This window comes from Nematolebias whitei, chromosome 15, assembly GCF_014905685.2.
Source record: "Nematolebias whitei isolate Nwh7 chromosome 15, NemWhi1, whole genome shotgun sequence".
In the NCBI taxonomy this organism is placed as follows: domain Eukaryota; kingdom Metazoa; phylum Chordata; class Actinopteri; order Cyprinodontiformes; family Rivulidae; genus Nematolebias; species Nematolebias whitei.
In genome coordinates, this window is record NC_056512.1 from 3,334,874 (window position 1) to 3,357,325 (window position 22,452).

At 42.2% G+C, this 22,452-nt stretch overlaps 1 protein-coding gene across 1 annotated transcript in view; it reads right to left on the reverse strand.

Annotated features, from left to right (window-relative positions):
* The window catches only part of carm1 (coactivator-associated arginine methyltransferase 1), a 175,304-nt gene that overhangs the window by 56,682 nt on the left and 96,170 nt on the right, over nt 1-22,452 (reverse strand). The window contains exons 12-13 of the mRNA XM_037689301.1: nt 20,108-20,197; nt 8,064-8,176 (exon numbers count right to left, since the gene is read on the reverse strand). Coding sequence (XP_037545229.1) covers nt 8,064-8,176; nt 20,108-20,197 — 203 coding nt within the window. The remainder of the gene's footprint in view (nt 1-8,063; nt 8,177-20,107; nt 20,198-22,452) is intronic.

Consider the following 22,452-nt stretch of genomic DNA (forward strand, 5'->3'; position numbering starts at 1 on the left):
TGTGTGTGTGTGTGTGTGTGTGTGTGTGTGTGTGTGTGTTTAATAGCTCTTTTAGCTACTTTTGCCTGAACCTAACACTGTAAGTGAAACAAGGCGTTTCTTGAGTTGCTGTAAATTATGATATAAAACATATTTACTCTCTCATTCCAGAAAACAACAACAAACAACAACATCCTTCATGATGGACAGACATCATGGACACCACAGCAGCAGCTGTCTTCACTGAAACATCCTGAACATGATCGTCACTGACATGAGGCCTCTGTCGATGGTTGAAGACGAAAGCTTCACTACAATAATCCACACTTTTAATCCAGGTTACAATAATCCACACTTTTAATCCAGGTTACAATAATCCACACTTTTAATCCAGGTTACACTCTTCCCTCAATGACACATTTTACAAAGTAGCTACATATTGTGCAGGTATAAAGATACATTTGTATATATTTTTGTGTACATTTATTTTTTTTTTAATTTTTGACTAACTTTTATTTTTTATTATTCAATATTTTACTAACAGAATAGCAAAATAGCAACCTGTTTTTTGTGTGAATTGCTATGTCAGTCAAATGTTCAATTTTGGAATAAAGGGGTGGAAATTAAAACGTCGTTTTTTTTGCCGACCTATCGATTAATCGAATCAATCAATCAATCAATCAAACTTTATTTATAGAGCCTTTTCCAGCAGCCAAAAGGTGCACAAAGTGCTGCACAGTAAATAATCGGCAGATGAATCGATTATTGAAATAATCGTTAGTTGCACTCCTAGTTTAATTTATTTATACAGCACCAAGTCACAACAGAAGTTGTCTCAGGGCACTGAACAGAAATATTCATATATAAAAATAATAATTTAATATTATTTATCTGAGGAGCAGACTGCTTTGAGTCGCAGAACTTTCATTAGCAGGACTTGGATTCTGGACACGCCTCCAGAATCGGTCCTAAAGTGCAGGTGCAGATCCAGGCTGAGCTGAGCCAGGCTGAGTAGGGGCAGTGCAAATCGGGCAATATAGTTCATTTAAAATGGGGGGATGAGGTAGCGACCGGCACAGACAGACACACACACAACCCAGAGAGCAGGCAGTGCCCGTTCACCCCCCCAACCCTTGTCCAGAACCCTAAATGTCTACATGCTACATAGGAGAGTGGGCACAGGTCCCGGAGGTGATAATGATTACACATCCCACCCCTTATATGCCACCGTGTGCCCACTCCAGACCCTATATATGCATGTGTCGTGAGAATGTTATAAGTGAGTGTTCAAAAAGCGTTCAATACAAAAACAACTGGACTTTATTTGTAACAGAAGACGTTTCGCTCCTCATCCGAGGAGCTTTCTCAATTCAAAGAGCAGAGAGCGAGAGATTAGGGTTATAAGGCTGAGTGAGATAAGACACACACACATATGTAGATTGGCAGTTCACACCTAAACAACATTAACAGTAAGAGTCTTTTGTTCCTCTAATTCACAGACAAGGCCCCTAAAGACAAAACACCCATACACACAGAGTGGTGTAGTGTATGCGGTTCAGTGCAGCGAGGACTGTCCAGACCTCTACATTGGAGAAACTAAACAGCCTCTTCACAGACGCATGACTCAACACAGGAGAGCCAGCTCCTCTGGACAAGACTCAGCTGTTCACCTCCACCTCACAGATAAGGGACACTCTTTTGAGGACCAAAATGTGCACATTTTGGACCGAGAACACAGATGGTTTGAGAGGGGAGTGAAGGAAGCAATTTATGTAAAAAGAGAAAAGCCGTCTCTTAACAGAGGAGGAGGCCTCAGATTTCCACTTTCAAAAACATATAATGCAACTTTAAAACAGATTCCCAGCCGGTTTTCACACCTGATGGGAACAGAGGGGCCTTGTCTGTGAATTAGAGGAACAAAAGACTCTTATTGTTAATGTTGTTTAGGTGTGAATTGCCGATCTACATATGTGTGTGTGTCTTATCTCACTCAACCTGAATCTCTCACTCTCTGCTCTTTGAATTGAGAAAGCTCCTCGGATGAGGAGCGAAACGTCTTCTGTTACAAATAAAGTCCAGTTGTTTTTGTATTGAACGCTTTTTGAATTCATCATGTCCTGGATGACTGAGAATCTTCACCAGCATATAAGTGAGTGTCTAGGTTGTTTGATAAAATTGGGGCCCAGGTCTCCACAAACCATGGAGATGGAGGATCCTCCCCGCAGCTCAGTAGTGCGCCTGAACCCCAAGGCCCTGTTTGAGTGTGGTGTGATGGAGTAGGCAAAGGAAGATGTTGGGATGGGGTGGAGAGCTGAGGTGGCAATGCCCTCCCAGGAGGTCAGCTCCCCCACTGACCTCAAAAGGCACCCCCATTCTCAGAGATCTACCAGTGGAAGGAAGCTCCATTACATCCACCCAGGAACAGGTGGCAGCCGCACCACCAGAGGCCAAGGCCACGGACTGGCACATAGTCACAAGGACTGACCAGAACCGGGGCCAGACAGTGCACCGCGGTGACCGAGAGCGCATCCCACCCCCACAAAGGAACCGACCAGTCTACCCACAACAACACCCACAATGAGAGTACACCACGCAAGGGAGGACGCACACCTAACAGGCCTAGACAACCCCAGGCCAACAGTGCAGAGCCACCTGAGCGAGAGCCCCCCAATACCCCCCCCCCCCACACACACACAGCCCCGACCCCCAGTATAGTGTTATACTGTACTTGAAAATTTGCCTGCTGTATTCTCTTTCTCCCACGTGGTCCCTCCTTCTCCCTCATTGAATACAAACACAGCCCCTCAGCCGTGTGCATTCCCCCTGCTTCTCCAGGTGGGCGGGAGACGTTTAGCACAAGTAAATACGGGAGCTATATCAAGAGCAGCTGAGCTGCTGAGCAAAAAGAAAACAATGGCTGCTCTTTTGGAGATGGTTTGGATTTAAATTGTCAGATGAGGAGCAGAAAAATGTTTTCTGTAGACAATGCTGAAAACAAGTCCCGACAAAAGGTCAGAAATACGAATCTTTTTCACCATTTAAAACAGAGCTATAAATTAAGTTATAAGCTGCAGCTCCGAGTCATTTTCAGCCTTCTTCCCTGAAACAAACCATTGTTTTTTTGTTTTGTTTTTTTGTGTGTGTGTTGGGGGGGGGGGAGGAGGAGAGACGGAGACCCATCTGAGCTGCGTGCCGTTTGTACCGATAGCATGAGGGAAGAGCTTTTTAGCTAGCGTGCCTACATTGTGCACCGCTAGCTTAGCGCAACGTCAGTGCCGACTGGTTGTGCACAAGGCACAGCACGGCTGTGCCTTATGAGAGGAAAAGTGAGAGGTGGCACCACAACATTAATAAATCAGCAGTTTATCATATCACTAAAGACACGGTCCCAGTCTCAACTGTGGAAAAAGACGGCTAAAGCTAGCCATCTTGTTAGCCGCTAAGGTGAGGACTGTGTCTTTTGCAATATGATAAGCTGTTGATTTGACCTGTGGTTTGTTTCAGGGAAGGAGGCTGAAGTCTGTCAGACCTGCAGCTGCAGTTCACACATGCTTACTAACGTCCTGAAGGCAGCGCAGGTGAAGAGGATTATTATAAAGGTCTAAAAAACAAACTAATATCTGCAAAGTTATTTTTTTATTTTGTACAGTTGCAGCTGTTGTTAATAAATGTGCCTGTGTGACACCTGGGACAAAACTTTGACTCAAATATATTTTTATTATTACTTTATGGAAAGAAAAAAAAAAATTGATATATATACAGACCCTTTCCAAAAAATTATAATATTATGGAAAAGTTGTTTTAACTTCCATAATTCCATTAAAAAAGTTAATATTTAATAGATGATAGATTCAGGGCCCACAATTTAAACAATTTCAAGTATTCATTTGTTTATTTTTACATAATTTTGGCTTCCAGCTCATGAAACCCACAATAACAGGATTTCAAAAAATTAGAATACTGTGGCGAAATCAGCCCAAATGTTGCAGGGCATGAATGTTTTAAACTGAGTGTGACACTAATCATCTACTAAACTCAAAGCACCTGCACAGGTTTCCCCAGGTGTCATTAAATTGCTTCAGTTTGGATCAATATGGGGAAGACTGCAGACATGACAACTGGCCAGAAGACCATCATTGATGCCCTCCATAGGATGGGTAAGACACAACAGTTCATAGCTAAGGAGGCTGGCTGTTCACAGAGTGCTGTGTCCAAGCACATCAATGGAAAGTCTAGTGGAAGGGCAAAATGTGGCAGGAGAAGATGCACCAGCAAAAGAGATGACCGTGGGCTTCAGCGGATTATCAAACAGAGAAGATCCAGAATCTGGCAGAGATCCAGAAAGAGTGGAATGTGGCGGGTCACAGCTTCAAAAACCACCACATTCAGACGCATCCGGGAGATGAATAGAACTGTCGGGTTCCTCGGGCCTCTTTTCAGATGAAAGTAAAGTGTGCCTTTCATTCGGAAATCAAGGTCCAGGGGTTTGGAGGAAGAAGGGTGAGGAACAGAACCCATACTGCTTCAGGTCCAGTGTGAAATATCCACAGTCAGTCATGATTTGAGGTGCAATGTCCGGTGCAGGTGTTGGTAAACTCTGCTTTCTTAAATCCAAGGTCACCGCAACAGTCCAGTGCCAGAATGTTTTAGAGGACTTCATGATTCCTTCTCTTGAGGATCTGTATGGAGATACAGATTTCATCTTCCAGCAGGACATGGCCCCTGCCCATGCCGCTAGAAGCACCAAACCTGGTTTGATGCCACAGTGCTTGACTAGCCAGCCAACTGGCCGGACATAAACCCCATTGAGAATCTATGGAGTATTCTCAAGAGGAGCATGAGGGGCATCAGACCCAACAACAAAGAAGAGCTGACAGCAAGCGTCAAGGAAATCTGGGCTTCCATAACTCCCAGTCAATGCCACAAGCTGATTGTCTCAATGCCACGTCACATCGAGGCAGAGATTAAGACAAAGGGATTCACAACCAAGTATTGAAGATTGACATATTGAGTTGAAAGAACCATATTTTGATTATTTGTTGTGATCCTGATTTATTTCTTTTTTTTCTACAAAAACTGAGAAGTAGTGTGGGCTGAGGTCTTCACAGTATTCTAATTTTTTGAATTACTGTTTTCATGGGTTTCATGAGCTGGAAGCCTAAATTATGTAAAAATAAATACTTGAAATTGTTTAAATTATGGGCCCTGAATCTATCATCTATTAAATATTAACTTTTTGAATAGAATTATGGAAGTTAAACAACTTTTCCATGATATTCTAATTTTTTGGAAAGGGTCTGTACAGATCCCTCTCAAAAAATTAGCATATTGTAATAAAGGTCATTATTTTCCATAATGTAATGATAAAAATTAAACTTTCATATATTTCAGATTCATTGCACACCAACTGAAATATTTCAGGTCTTTAATTGTTTTAATACTGATGATTATGGCATACAGCTCAAGAAAACCCAAAATGTCTGTCCCAAAAAATTAGCATATCATGAAAAGGTTCTCTAAACAAGCTATTAACCTAACCATCTGAATCAACGACATAACTCTAAACACCTGCAAAAGATTCCTGAGGCTTTTAAAAACTCCCAGCCTTGTTCATTACTCAAAACCGCAATCATGGGTAAGAATGCCAACCTGACTGCTGTCCAGAAGGCCATCATTGACACCCTCAAGCAAGAGGGTAAGACACAGAAAGAAATTGCTGAACCAATAGGCTGTTCCCAGAGTGCTGCATCAAGGCACCTCAGTGGGAAGTCTGTGGGAAGGGAAAAGTGTGGCAGAAAACGCTGCACAACGAGAAGAGGTGACCGGACCCTGAGGAGGATTGTGGAGAAGGGCCGATTCCAGACCTTGGGGGACCTGCGGAAGCAGTGGACTGAGTCTGGAGTAGAAACATCCAGAGCCACCGTGCACAGGCGTGTGCAGGAAATGGGCTACAGGTGCCGCATTCCCCGGGTCAAACCACTTTTGAACAAGAGACTGCGTCAGAAGCATCTCACCTGGGACTGCTGCTGAGTGGTCCAAAGTTATGTTCTCTGATTACAGTAAATTTTGCATTTCCTTTGGAAATCAAGGTCCCAGAGTCTGGAGGAAGAGAGGAGACACAGAATTCACATTGCTTGAGGTCCAGTGTCAAGTTTCCACAGTCACTGGGGTGTCATGTCAGCTGCTGGTGTTGGTCCACTGTGTTTTATCAAGGGCAGGGTCAATGCAGCTAGCTATCAGGAGATTTTGGAGCACTTCATGCTTCCATCTGCTGAAAAGCTTTATGGAGATGAAGATTTCATTTTTCAGCACGACCTGGCACCTGCTCACAGTGCCAAAACCACTGGTAAATGGTTTACTGACCATGGTATTACTGTGCTCAATTGGCCTGCCAACTCTCCTGACTTGAACCCCATAGAGAACCTGTGGGATATTGTGAAGAGAAAGTTGAGAGACGCAAGACCCAACACTCTGGATGAGCTTAAGGCCGCTATCGAAGCATCCTGGGCCTCCATAACACCTCAGCAGTGCCACAGGCTGATTACCTCCATGCCACGCCGCAATGAAGCAGTCATTCATGCAAAAGGATTCCCGACCAAGTATTGAGTGCATAACTGAACATGATTATTTGAAGGTTGGCGTTTTTTGTATTAAAAACACTTGTCTTTCATTGGTGGGATGAAATATGCTAATTTTTTGGGACGGGCATTTTGGGTTTTCATGAGCTGTATGCCATAATCATCAGTATTAAAACAATTAAAGACCTGAAATATTTCAGTTGGTGTGCAATGAATCTGAAATATATGAAAGTTTCATTTTTATCATTACATTATGGAAAATAATGACCTTTATCACAATATGCTCATTTTTTGAGAAGGACCTGTATATCGTAATTCATCTTAGAATATTGAGATATTAATTTTAGTCCATATCACCCAGCCCTAGTCCAGAGTCGTTTTACTAATGTGCATATGTAAAATCAGGCGCCACATGCTCAAATACAATCAGAGTCATTTCTGGTTTTCATGGTTGATGTTCAACTCCAGTGTTTTGCTCCTTTACAGTTGCTTTTAATTGACTTTTATATACAAAAGTAATTATAATTTCAAAAGGTCCATTGGGTGGTCCCACGCACTTTCTGCTCAATTCTTAGAACCTACTCAGCCAAAGTTCCAAGCAAACAGAATCAAGCTGAAGATTGACGTCAGCAGACTGCAAGTCACTGATTATACAGAGAGATGTCCATCATGAGAATGTCTCCTTCATGAGAGTCAAACCCAGCATCTTTAAAGCCTCACCACCACAGCATTCTGTTGCTGTTTACAGTTCAAAAATATATATGATGCATCCATTAAATGGAAACATTGTGGTACTACATGGAGGTACAGACATTTCCTTGATTTTTGTCTGATGATAGAATTTAGACTGAAATCCAGTTCCAAATGTATTTTTGGATCAATTTATGGGTTGTGACCAGTGGAGGGAAGGTGGCTTGGACATGGCCACAAAAGTTCTTGAAACGGTTCAGAGGACTGCGAGTGTTTTATGACTTTATTTCTCCTTTACTTACTTGATGGTGGCAACAACCTGCCTACACTGGGGCAATTTGTCTCATCTTTCTTTATTCACAATCATCTTGTTTAATAAAAACAAGACTAATGTTCAAAAGAAAAGACAATGGCACCAAAAAATTTTACAGGTCCAGTTTCTGAAGTCTTCATCTAGATAAAGTTGTGTTTCTGCTCACGCTCTCGTGTAAAAGCAGATTTTGAAATAATGTGTTGTTTAACAGAAGCACTGTTTGTTTTTTTAATTTGTCTATTTCTGAAATCAGAGTTCTGAAAACAGATTCTGGTGCACGTAATCCACTTGTTGCACAGATCAGCATGTATGTAAACAGCACACAGGGCATTTTGTCTGTAACAACTAATCTTCCATCACCTCAGTGAGATAAGACTAAATATTTGGATATCTTAAATAAAACAAGTTGTTTTCCCCTTTTTTAAAAACTAGTGTCTAGATAAGACAATGAGAGGTCCAGGAAATCATGCATGAATTTATTTTCCTCCTCTGCGTGTGTTCACCTGATACAGCCATCCCCTGACTCATGTTGTAGGCCGCCCCTGTGTTCCACATGTTCTCCGAAGGGGAGGTGTAGTGTGAGCCAGGTGGGGGGTTGGGGGTGGTGCCTGTGTACCTGCAAACATACACATGAACAATTGTTTGGTATCAACTCCACAGGAAGTCCCATGGGACTGAACAACCTGTGGACACCTGTTTCTACTGCGATTGCAGTTGAGCCACACTGTTAATATTTGTATTTATAGACGCAAATTTTCTGTTCTGTTGGTTTTTAAGCAAGTGTTGACAATGAAGTGAGAGTAAATGGGATTGAAGGTTCTTTATTTGTCATTCATGTGGCCCTGTCATGGACTGAAGACCTGTTCAGGTGTCTGTATGATAGACTGAAGACCTGTCCAGGTGTCCCCTGCCTTTCACACAGTGACTGCTGGACATGAGCACCAGTGACCCCCATAACCGGGAAAGTAAGAAGCAGATAAAGCTAATGGATGGATGTGTCTGTAAATTTAGTTTCATTATTAAAATTATTTATTTTTAAAAATCTGTCTGATATTTGTTTTCTTAGGTGAAATTATTAGATGCAGGAATGAATTGTATTGAAAAATATTAACTTTTTTTATTGGCTTTACAATGCACCTTGTGGGGATAACTACCAACTGCAAGAGATGCACTGATTTTCCTTGGAATGGCTTTATTTTTATTTTACTTTTTGTGAAAAACATTTTACGTTTCAACGTAAATAAAATTTTTAGCTGGAATCTTCAGTCTTTGTTGAATTTTCTATTACACAAGGGAAAAAAAAATCAGACTTCCTTTAGTTGCCTTTGCTGTTACCTCTTCAGTGGTCACCATCACAAGTCCTCCTCCTCCTTCCTCTCACTCTGTCCTCTGTACTTACCGGTACTCCAATCACCTCCATGTCCTCTCTAACCGAGATGTTGGATGCTGTCTTTCATGGTGCACTAAGATTCATAACTGGTTTTAACTACCGTACCCACCATTGCACCCTGTATTCACTGGTTAACTGGTCATCATTAACTTCACGTAGACTCTCTCACTGGTACATTTTCATTTTTAAATCACTTCTTGGACTGTTGCCTTCATACATCTCCTATTACAGTACATGTCACTACATCAATGCGGCTACAACGTGCTCTCTCAAGACCTAATTACCTGCAGTGTACCTTCAGGATGAACCGAACTAGGCAAAAGGGCCTTCTCTTACTCCACTCCTGTATCCTGGAATAACTTGCAAAAAGATCTGAAGCTCTTGACTTTGACCGCTCCAAGAGATTTTAAACAACTGCTAAGTTCATGGCAAAAACCAATGCAGATATGTTCCTGTTTTTAGTATTTTACACCGTTTTATAATGTAGCATATTTATGATTTTGTTTTACATCACATCTTTTATTTACTTTTCACTTTACAGAGGGGCAAAAAAGTACAGTATTTAGTCAGCCACTAATTGTGTAAGTTCTCCTACTTAAGATGAGAGAGGTATGCAATTTTCATTATAGGTAAACTTCAACTATGAGACAAAAAATTAGGAAAAAATAATCCAGGAAATCACATTGTAGGATTTTATAAGAATTTATTTGTAAATTACAGTAGAAAATAAGTATTTGGTCAATAACAAAAGTTAAACTCAATACTTTGTAACATAACCTTTGTTGGCAATGACAAAGGTCAAACGATTCCTATACCATACCATACCACTTATAAAGCACTTAAAACAGCTACAAAGCCAACCAAATTGCTGTACAGACAAAACAGCACATACAGTGAGGAAAATAAGTATTTGAACACCCTGCGACTTTGCACGTTCTCCCACTTAGAAATCATGGAGGGGTCTGAAATGTTCATCTTAAGTGCATGTCCACTGTGAGAGACATAATCTAAAAGAAAAATCCGGAAATCACAATGTATGATTTTTTAATAATTTATTTGTGTGTTACTGCTGAAAATAAGTATTTGGACACCTGTGAAAATTAATGCTAATATTTGGTACAGTAACTTTGTTTGAAGTTACAGAGGTCAAAGGTTTCCTGTAGTGTTTCAGCAGGTTTGCACACACTGCAGCAGAGATTTTGGGCCATTCCTCCACAGATCTTCTCTAGATCAACCAGGTTTATGGGCTGTTGCTGAGAAACAGAGTTTGAGCTCCCTCCAAAGATTTTCTATAGGGTTTAGGTCTGGAGACTGGCTAGGCCACTCCAGAACCTTGATCTGCTTCTTACGGAGCCACTCCTTGGTTCTCCTGGCTGTGTGCTTTGGGTCATTGTCTTGTTGGAAGACCCAGCCACAACCCATCTTCAATGCTCTCACTGAGGGAAGGAGGTTGTTCCCCAAAATCTCTCACTACATGGCCCTGGTCATCCTCTCCTTAATACAGTGCAGTCGTCCTGTCTCTTGTGCAGAAAAACACCCCCAAAGCATGATGCTTCCTCCCCCATGCTTCACAGTAGGGATGGTTTTTTTGGGATGGTACTCATCATTCTTTGTCCTCCAAACACGGCGAGTGGAATTAAGACCAAAAAGTTCTATTTTGGTCTCATCTGACCACAGAACTTTCTCCCATGACTCCTCTGGATCATCCAAATGGTCATGGGCAAACTTAAGACGGGCCTGGACGTGTGCTGATTTAAGCAGGGGAACCTTCCGTGCCATGCGTGATTTTAAACTATGACGTCTTAGTTTATTACCCACAGTAGCCTTGGAAACAGTGGTGCCAGCTCTCATCAGGTCATTGACCAGCTCCTCCTGTGTAGTTCTGGGCTGATTCCTCACCTTTCTTAGGATCATTGATACGCCACGAGGTGAGATCTTGCATGGAGCCCCAGTCCGAGGGAGATGACAGTCATGTTTAACTTCTTCCATTTTCTAATAGTTGCTCCAACAGTTGATCTTTTTTCACCAAGCTGCTTGGCAATTGCCCCGTAGTCCTTTCCAGCCTTGTGGAGGTCTACAATTTTGTCTCTGGTGTCTTTGGACAGCTCTTTGGTCTTAGTCATGTTAGTAGTTGGAGTCTTACTGATTGTGTGGGGTGGACAGGTGTCTTTATGCAGCTACCGACCTCAAACAGGTGCTTCTAATTTAGAATAATAAGTGGAGTGGAGGTGGACGTTATAGAGGAGGACTAACAGGTCTTTGAGGGCCAGAACTGTTGCTGATTGGCAGGTGTTTAAATACTTATTTGCAGCAGTAACATACAAATGAATTATTAAAAAAATCATACATTGTGATTTCCGGATTTTTCTTTTAGATTATGTCTCTCACAGTGGACATGCACCTAAGATAAAAAATTCAGACCCCTCCATGATTTCTAAGTGGGAGAACTTGCAAAGTCGCAGGGTGTTCAAATACTTATTTTCCTCACTATAACACACAAAGCAAAATACAAAATGAGGTAAATCAGAATATAGACAAAAAACGATGCAGATAATGACGACAAACTATTGTATAGCATACAGGTTCAAAACACAGATCATCTGGTGTTGAAAGCTATTGAATAGTAGTGAGTTTTTAAACGGGACTTGAAAACCGAGAGGGAGGGGGTCTGTCTGACAAGCAGAGGTAACTCGTTCCAGAATCTTGGTCCTGCTACAGAGAAGGCCCTGTCACCTCTGCGCTTAAGACGAGATCCTGGAACTGTGAGGAGCAACTGGTCCGCTGACCTCAGGGAGCGTGGTGGGACATACGGTTGTAGCAGATCAGAGAGATGGGGGGGCGACACTGTTCAGTGATTTGTAGACATACATGAGTATTTTGAACTGGATTCGAAAGTGAACTGGTAACCAGTGCAGTGAGGCCAAAACTGGTGTAATGTGCTCTATTTTGCCTGTACTGGTTAAAAATCGGGTTGCTGCATTCTGGACCAGTTGTAGTCGTGCAATGGAGGTCTGACTGATACCAAACAGGAGCGAATTGCAGTAATCAAGCCTAGATGTAATGAATGCATGTATTACTGTCTCCAGGTTATTTTTGGACAATATGGGCTTCAGTTTAGACAGCCGCCTCAGTTGGAAGAAACATGATTCAACATCATGTTTACATGATTGTTAAGTTTCAGGGAAGGGTCCATTATCACGCCCAGATTAGTGACTCTGTTTTTCTGACAGGGTTAGAGCGGAGAGGTCGATGCAGTGGTTTGTGATCGTGTCGTTGGGAGGGAACAACATGACTTCAGACTTATTTTCATTGAAACTTAAGAAGTTTAAAGCCATCCAGTCCCTGATGTCAGCCAGGCAGTTGAGCAGCGGTTGAATAGAGCATGTGCCATTGTGTCTTAGGGGGAAGTAAATTTGACAGTCATCGGCATAGAAGTGGAAGGACATGTTGTGTTTCCGGAAAATAGCCGGAAAGATTATTCCTGTAAGTCTTCACTAGGTTTTTGCACACTGTAGCTGCTATTTTGGCCCATTCCTCCATCAGATCTCCTCTAGAGCAGTGATGTTTTGGGGCTGTCGCTGGGCAACAAACTTTTAACTCCCTCCACAAATTTTCTATGGGGTTGAGGTCTGGAGACTGGCTAGGCCACTCAAGGACCTTGAAATGCATTTTACAGAGCCACTCCTTCATTGCCCGAGCGGTATGTTTGGTATCATCATGCTAGAAGACCCAGCCACATTCCATCTTCAACGCTCTCACTGATGGAGGTTTTAGCTTAAAATCTCACGATACATGGCCATCCTGTCCCCTTTGCACAAAAACAGCCCCAAAGCATGATGTTTCCACCCCCATGCTTCACAGTAGGTATGGTGTTCTTGGGATGCAACTCAGCATTCTTCTTCCTCCAAACACAACGAGTTGAGTTTTTACCAAAAAGTTCTACTTTGTTTTCATCTGACCACATGATATTCTCCCAATCCTCTTCTGGATCGTCCATATTCTCTCTGGCAAACTTCAGACGGGCCTGTACATGTACTGGCTTAAGCAGGGGAACAGGCTTGGCACTGCAGAATTTGAGTCTCTCTCAGCATAGTGTGTTACTGATGGTAGCCTTTGTTACTTTGGTCCCAGCTCTCTGCAGGTCATTCATCAGGTCTCTCCGTGTAGTTCGGGGATTTTTGCGCACACTTTTCATAATCATTTTGACCCCACAGGATGAGATCTTGCATGGGGCTCTAGATCGAAGGAAATTATCAATGGTCTTGTATGTCTTTCATTTTCTTACAATTGCTCCCACAGTTGACTTATTCACAACAACCTGCTTGCCTATTGTAGATTCACTCTTCCCAGCCTGCTGCAGGTCTACAATTTTCTTCCTGGTGCCTTTCGACAGCTCTTTGGTCTTGGCCATCAGTTGAGTTTGGAGTCTGACTGTTTGAGGCTGTGTACATGTGTCTTTGATATAGATAACAAGGTCAAACTGGTGTCATTAATACAGGTATGAGTGGAGGACAGAAGAGCTTCTTAAAGAAGTTACAGATCCATGAGAGTCAGAAATCTTGCTTGTTTGTTATTGACCAAATACTTATTTTCCAACATAATTTACAAATAAATTATTTTAAAATCCTACAATGTGATTTACTGGATTATTTTTCCTAATTTTGTCTCCCATAGTTGAAGTGTACCTAAGATGAAAATTACAGAACTCTCTCATCTTTCTAAGAAGGAGAATTTGCACAATCGGTGGCTGACTAAATACTTTTTTGCCCCACTGTATATGGTAAATGAACTGTACTTATATAGCACCTTTCTATCTGATCAAGATACTCAAAGCACTTTACAATACAATCTGTGTCCTCATTTGCCCATTCATACAGCACTCTACTAGATCTCTACAAAGCTTATTGAACAAATCATTCTAAAGAGACTAATCAGAGCTTTATCACATTCATACACTGATGGGACACACATCAGAGGCTATGAGGGGTTCAGTGTCTTGCCCAGGCACACTTCGGCATGTGACTGCTGGTGGATTCAAACCCTTAACTCTTGCATTGGAGGACGACTGCTCTAACCACTCAGCCACAGCCGCCCCCATGAATGTTTATTGTTGTGTGTACCTCATCTGTTGCTTTTGTTTAAAACAGGTCCCTTGTAAATGAGTCCTCGTGACTCACTGAGACCAACCTGTATAAAGGTTGAATGAAAAAAACAATGTATCCGTACGTATATCTTCTCTCTGTCTTTAAAAAAGGCAGTTGCATTTCTAACATCCTTCTACCAATATACCCATTGTCCCTCCTCTGGACAAACCATCTCAGTCTGGCCTCTCTAACTTTATTTCCCAATTGTTCAACCTGTGCTGTACCTTTGATGATCGCATTCCTAATCTTCCCCATCCTTGTCACTCCTAAGCAGAACCTCAACATCTTCAGCTCTGCCACTTCTAGCTGCCTCCTGTACTTCTGTCAATGTCTGTCTCCAAACCATACAATATATCTGGTCTCACCATTGTTTTGTAAACTATTCCTTTGACCTTTCCTGCCATTGCTCCATCCTGCTTGAGTTCTCAATTTCATCTCTTTACCACATTCCCCATTTTCCTGGACAGCAGACTTCAAGTACTTGAAGTCCTGCACCTTTGTGACCTCTGCTCCTTGTAGCCTCACTGTTCCACCAGTCTCCCTCTCATTCACACACATGGACTCTGTCTTACTACAGCTGACTTTCATTCCTCTTCTTTCAAGCACATTACCTCCACCTCTCCAAGTTCTCTTCCACTTGTTCCCTGTTCTCACCACAGATCACAATGTCATCTGCAAACACTATAGTCCACAGGGATTCCTGTCTGACCTCATCTGTTAGTTGGTCCATCACCAGAGCAAACAAGAAGGGGCTCAGAACCCATCATTAATGCACTCCCACCTCGTCCTTGACAGTGTTTGTCCCAATGAAACAAAATTAATACTAAAGTCTTTTTTTTTCATTGAAGACTTGGGCAGGGGGTTGAACCTGCAACTTTCTGGTCTCAAGTCGGCTGCTCTACCACTTCACCACAGCCACCGTGCCCTGTGTTTTGTTTGATGTTGAATGCGGAAAAATAACACATTTACATGGTGATGCTGTATTCACTGAAGCTGCTGCATTTTCCAAAATGGGTCACTAGGTGGAGCAGTAATTTTTATATCTTAAAAGAAAGGTTCACACACACACCTCAGTGTCAACGATGAAAACAGTAACATATACAGTGGCGAATACACAGACGTTCGTTTGGATGGAGACTGATGTTGGTTCAATCTTACACGTGGAGAAGCCCAAACCCAATCACACCCAAAACACACACATATACACACTCAATACCACACATTTGAGAGCCTTTTCTTGCATACTGGTCACCTCTTTAAGGTTTTCACATAAAGAAGAGTATACTGTATACATCACGTTAATAAATGGTAAATGAAGTGTACTTGTACAGCCCCTTTCTATCTTATCAAGATACTGAAAGCTCTTTACACTACAATCTGTGCCCTCATTTACCCATTCATACAGCACTCTAATAGATCTCTACAAAGCTTACTGAACAAATCATTCTAAAGAGACTAATCGGAGCTTTACTACATTCATACACTGATGGGACACACATCTGAGGCAACGAGGGGTTCAGTGTCTTGCCCAGGGACACTTCGGCATGTGACTGCTGATAGATTCGAACCCCCATCTCTTGCATTGGAGGACGACTGCTCTAACCACTCTGCCACAGCTGCCCTAATATAAACATAAAGTACAGTGTTTCCCCTGCCATTATACAAGCAGGGTGCAGCGTCCTGTAAACAGAACCAAAGCCCCCACCCCCACCCTCTGGTCGACAACTGCCGGTACCCATGTAGGGCTAAGCTAGCGGCGTGCAATACAGACACGCTAGCTAAAAAGCTAGAGGTAGCACTTTGATTCCCTCATGCTGAACACCCCTCCACACACACACATCTGTTTGAAAACTTGCGATACACACAGTATACTGTGTGCATTACCTTAGTAAAAGTACATAGTATAGTGTTCTCTAATGTAGCACATCTCTGTATGTGTAAAGCCAAGGCAAGATGGTGCCAGTCACAGCCGGCCATCTGTCACGTATGCTCTGCTTGGTTTTTGCCATTTGTTTGATTTTTGGTATTTTCTGCTTTGATGTCTCTGCTCTGCTCATCTATGATCGCGTAACTCTTCTCAGCCTCTGTCATGTTAAGTTGCCAATATCTAGTTTTAATAATTATTTATCAAGACTAGCCCCTCATCTGTCAAACATACCGAACTGTCTGCGCTGTGCGCCTTGCGATTTTCAACCTCGGAGACAGATGCCCAAGGACACGTGGAAAGTGAGGAGGACTTTCAGTGAGAATTAAAAGATACCTGAATTTATCTGGCAACAATTCTGGTTTCTCCACTATCATATGAGCAACTATCTATATGAATGGAGACATCACTGGATCAAATCTGTGACGCCATCCCTTCATTTGGAGTGGGTCTCCAAACACAACTTGCCAGGGTGCTAAGCAATGGTGACAATTAACTGCATGCTTAAAAAAAGAATATTAACTTAACTCAATTAACAGGTGAAATTTTAATAACTACCAACGGGGGGGGTTTACCGTTTTCTGATTTAGTGATAGACCTACTCATAACAGAAAATGACATACATCATGCAGCCTTCACAACACTAAATTACACTGTGCCAAGCAATAGTCACACAAAATTTAAAAAACACTGTCAGTTTTGTCAACCTGCATGTAATTACTAAAACTAAATAATTTACAGGGTCCTTCCTACCTTGGTTCCACAATTTCTACACTTCACTTCTAACTTTTATTCCCCTTTTCTTCACAGTCCACTTGGAATAACATCCCTCTCTCTTCGTCCATTGTTTTCCTTTCCACTATTCTTTTCCCATCACTGATTTCACCAATTTTACTTTCCAGACAACTTGTGTTACTTGGCTTCTTCCTCCCTAAAATAACATTTCTCCTTCAAGGTATTCTGTCCATAGGGCTGTAACTGAACCGAGGTTCTTTTATGTCACCAACCGAACAGCTTTGGTCGGTGTATGGATTGAAACAAGCTTCTTCTTTCAGTGTCAAGTTTCGGTAATTGGCTGTAATGTGACACGTGGTTTCAGCATGCAGGTAGGTAAAACACAGACATACGTTTACGCCCAGAGCTGTATAGAGCTGCCGTGTAGCCGTATGTCTATGGCGCTGGTTACGCCCACAGACGAGGTGCACGTGTGCAGCGCGTGTGTAGTTGAGCAGCTTCAATTTGCAAGCGGAAAGTTGCTCCATGTTTGTCTGCAAGATAAGTGAGCCGCAGCTTCCTCCTCTCAGTGTTAAAGTCAGCCTGTGGGTGTTGGAGCCTGAACGACCTGACTGAACATCTCCACGACCGGACTCTGCTTCGCACCGAGGACGGAGCTGTGTCTGGGATTTCAGCTGGTAAGTTCACGTTTGTTAACATTACTGGAGTTTAATACATGCATCGCCATGAGTTAAACTAGGATCCATGTATTGCTAACTTTAAGATATTAGTGTGTAAATTTATTTTATGGCTATCTATATAACTAGCTAAAATCAAAAGCTAACTAAAGATTTACAGTAACAGATGAAACTTAGCTTGTAAAAATGTGCTTATCCATCAGGTCAGCTGCTTAAACAGTTCCAAATTTTTTTTTTTTCATTTAGCCTTTATTTATACAGGTTAGTCTCATTGAGCCACGAGAACTCATTTTCAAGAGAGACCTGTTTAGGGAGCACATGGTGGGGGTTAAGGGCCTTGCTCATGGGCCCAGAGTGGGGCGAATGAGGGTGGGGGCAAGTGTGGGTGTTTCACCTACCCCACCCACAATTTTGATGTTGTCGGGGCCGGGGCGTGAACCGGCGATCTTTGGATCACAAGCCCACCTCTCTAACCTCTGCGCCACCACTCCCCCCATGTTCACTGTTTATGTTTATGTTCTCCTCACAGGAACCTCTGACCCTGATATGAGGAGGTCAAAAGGAAAAATGACAAAAGTGACATGAGGGCCACAAGACAGTCACAAACTTTGTTGTTAAAAGTTTGCTGCCTTTTGTTTTTTTTAACAGTGGAGGCCGCATGGTGGAGGTAAGTAAACTGTAAAGGACGTTGTTGACCAGTTAAACCTTTATCTCTCAGCCTAGATAATGGTTTTTGAGCAATAATAACACAACCATGTTATTGTTGATGTTTTGTTCTCATGTCAATTAGAGAGATGATCAGAGCCCTAAACCCCAGAGAACCACAGAGAAGATTCAGGAAGAGACACAGAGGTGCAGAAGTCTGCATCATCTCTAACCTCAGTAAATCCAGTGACCTGCTGGTGGAATGTGAGGGACAATATGTCAGTACTGTCAAACTGACAACCAGGTATCTGTGTGTGCAACAAGCATCATCCACACCCTCAGAGTGAACATTTCCTACTGCTGGAGACACCATCAGCCAGGAGTGGGCTTGTTTGTGTCCAGAGAAAGAAGACATGTTGATGTTTCTGAATAAAACCTGTTCAGTTAAAAGGTCCTCAGTGTGTAGCAGTGAACATTAAACACTCACATGTCACTTGTTGTTTGCAACTGTTCTTTTGCACTGGAAATTATTTTGGTTTTATGTAAGAAAACTGCTTGGAATAGAAATACCAAAGTTAAAAAATAAAACTCAAGATTTGTACTGTAATGTGTAACGTAATTTTATTGTTAGAAATTATGTTAATCATAAAACTGCCATCGATAAAAGAACCGTCCAGGAACCGACACTGATTTTTTTAGAAAGGTACCCAGCCCTATCTGTCTAACACCATCAGCTGGACTTTTCAAAACTTAGGGCAAAATCTTGCTGCATACAATACAGACATGCTAGCTAAGATGCTACACACTCCGTTTCTCTCACACATCCTAACACCCACCCCACCATCCCCAGTCAACTGACGTCACTAACGTAGAATTAAGCTAGCAGGAAACACGAAGATGGCTCCTCCTCCCTGTTGACAAAAACCCTGAAGACATGAGCACCTGTTCAGCCAAGTGACCGAGAAGTCTTTCAACTGCTGGTCGGACCTGCGTGCACCTGACACACATAAGCAGGTTTCACTGTGCTGGCTTTGTAGAGTGAGTTCTCCCATTTTTAGCTTTTGTTTAATACTTTCCATGTTCATTATGTAGCTTGTTGTGGGTCAACTGCAAATCCTCAAATGTGTGATAAAAGCAAAGGGCGGGCAGGGCCACAGGCACAATTTAAACTGCATCAAAAGCCCGAGCCCGGCCCGAATTTCAGGTTGGGCTTGGGGTTCGAGCAAAAAAATAAATAAATGCAGCTCTAGCGATAAAGATAAGAGGAGGAACGCTGTCATCCACCACACCTCTGGAACACCACTCCCAAAAAACTCTTTGAAACTACACAATTCACAAAAATTACATATTTTAGTTTGAAATCGGTGAATTTTGTCGAAAAGCGACAAGTTTGCAGGTATACAGGTATACACTGAGGGGATCTGTTGAGAGATTTTGGGACACTTGGCAGCCATTTGTGTCATATGTTGAAACAGTGTCAGTGCCTGAATGCTTTATGCGAGTCTGTACAGCTGATCCAGTATGGGAGGGATGGGTGGGAGGAGATTTTGTTGTTTCTTGTTGTATTCGTGATGTAAAAAATAAAAACATAAAAAGACTTTGATCAAAAATGCAGTCACATTTAAATTGAAGTTGGCATATGGATTATTTTTTAAGTTATCTTGCTAGCAATAAAGATGGAGGGTATTTCCAATTCCCCTCTTCGCTCCACGATGGGGGACAAGAACCTTTTGGAGTCAACTCAATTTAAGATGGCTGCCACAACTTATGAACCTTAGCCAACACAAAAATGTCTACAGGTCAATTTTACAAACTGTGAGCTAAAATCTGGTGTGGTAGTAGCTGAGAGTGATGCCCAACACATACTAATAAGCACATGCCAGATGGCGGGAGAAAAGCATTCCTTCAAGGAATGCTAATTCCTTGGACCAGGTCCCCCTTGCAAAGGAGGTTTATGATATCAATAGAATTTGCCTGGTTAAATAAAAAGTTAATAAATAACTAAATAAATTTAATTAAGAACTGAACTCACCTGAAAAAGGGATTCTTCAAGTCCAGAAGGTTACTGGACTTTGATCCTGTTTGGTCCACCTGGGCAACAATACTGATGTCGTAGCTTTGTCTGTGAGGAAATGCATGAAACTACATTACCACCCAGTAGCAGTCCAACCCAACAAACACTCGGCTCATGTTTGGAAGGTTTAACCGATCATTGTTACAGCTGGTGTCTTATCTCAGCTAAAAGCAGAACTGGGATCAGGACCAGGGGCCTCATGTATCAGTTTCACACTGAAAGTTGGTATAGAGACAAAACTAAATATTCACATTTATCAAACTGTGCACACACATAGTTCTGTGCTCCTTTCCTTCATACATCCTGATGAACATAGACTCCTCCTGACATGCCTCCACCTCACTAAGTAAAAAGATGCAGATGTGTCCAGCGCTGATTCAATGTCTCAGAACTGAAGTGCGCCGCTGCTGGCACTTCTGAGTCGGAGTCATTTCCAACTTTACTCATGTGTTTTTACATTTCTGGAAACAAAGATACTCTCAGAAGCTTGGTTGAATTTAGAAACGTGTTTATTAAATAGATGATGTGAAGAAATGCACATCAACAAAGCGTTTCAGCTGCATTGTAGGGTTTATGTTCATCTTTCTGGGCATCATATGGATGAGGTACAGCTGATAAAGCACAATTCAGGAGAAATACCTGATCAGTATTTGGTCGATGTAGTGCTAGAAAAACATAAACTAACTATGAGGTTCTGATCTTCTATCGCAATCTCATATGGCACTGATTAGGGTGTTTTACATATTCTGCTGAGATTATGGGGTTCAGTTTATTTGAATTTAAATGATAAATAATCAAACTTGTGAGAAAAAAAAACCTGTTTAAATACAGGTCCTTCTCAAAAAATTAGCATATTGTGATAAAGGTCATTATTTTCCATAATGTAATGATAAAAATGAAACTTTCATATATTTCAGATTCATTGCATACCAACTGAAATATTTCAGGTCTTTAATTGTTTTAATACTGATGACTATGGCATACAGCTCATGAAAACCCAAAATGCCCGTCTCAAAAAATTAGCATATTTCATCCCACCAATGAAAGACAAGTGTTTTTAATACAAAAAACGCCAACCTTCAAATAATCATGTTCAGTTATGCACTCAATACTTGGTCGGGAATCCTTTTGCATGAATGACTGCTTCAGTGCGGCGTGGCATGGAGGCAATCAGCCTGTGGCACTGCTGAGGTGTTATGGAGGCCCAGGATGCTTCGATAGCGGCCTTAAGCTCATCCAGAGTGTTGGGTCTTGCGTCTCTCAACTTTCTCTTCACAATATCCCACAGGTTCTCTATGGGGTTCAGGTCAGGAGAGTTGGCAGGCCAATTGAGCACAGTAATACCATGGTCAGTAAACCAGTTACCAGTGGTTTTGGCACTGTGAGCAGGTGCCAGGTCGTGCTGAAAAATGAAATCTTCATCTCCATAAAGCTTTTCAGCAGATGGAAGCATGAAGTGCTCCAAAATCTCCTGATAGCTGCTGCATTGACCCTGCCCTTGATAAAACACAGTGGACCAACACCAGCAGCTGACATGGCACCCCAGACCATCACTGACTGTGGGTGCTTCACACTGGACTTCTGGCATTTTGGCATTTCCTTCTCCCCAGTCTTCCTCCAGACTCTGGCACCTTGATTTCCGAATGACATGTAAAATTTGCTTTCATCTGAAAAAAGTACTTTGGACCACTGAGCAACAGTCCAGTGCTGCTTCTCTATAGCCCAGGTCAGGCGCTTCTGACGCTGTTTCTGGTTCAAAAGTGGCTTGACCTGGGGAATGCGGCACCTGTAGCCCATTTCCTGCACACGCCTGTGCACGGTGGCTCTGGATGTTTCTACTCCAGACTCAGTCCACTGCTTCCGCAGGTCCCCCAAGGTCTGGAATCGGCCCTTCTCCACAATCCTCCTCAGGGTCCGGTCACCTCTTCTCGTTGTGCAGCATTTTCTGCCACACTTTTCCCTTCCCACAGACTTCCCACTGAGGTGCCTTGATACAGCACTCTGGGAACAGCCTATTCGTTCAGCAATTTCTTTCTGTGTCTTACCCTCTTGCTTGAGGGTGTCAATGATGGCCTTCTGGACAGCAGTCAGGTCGGCAGTCTTACCCATGATTGTGGTTTTGAGTAATGAACAAGGCTGGGAGTTTTTAAAAGCCTCAGGAATCTTTTGCAGGTGTTTAGAGTTATGTTGTTGATTCAGATGGTTAGGTTAATAGCTTGTTTAGAGAACCTTTTAATGATATGCTAATTTTTTGAGACAGGCATTTTGGGTTTTCATGAGCTGTATGCCATAATCATCAGTAT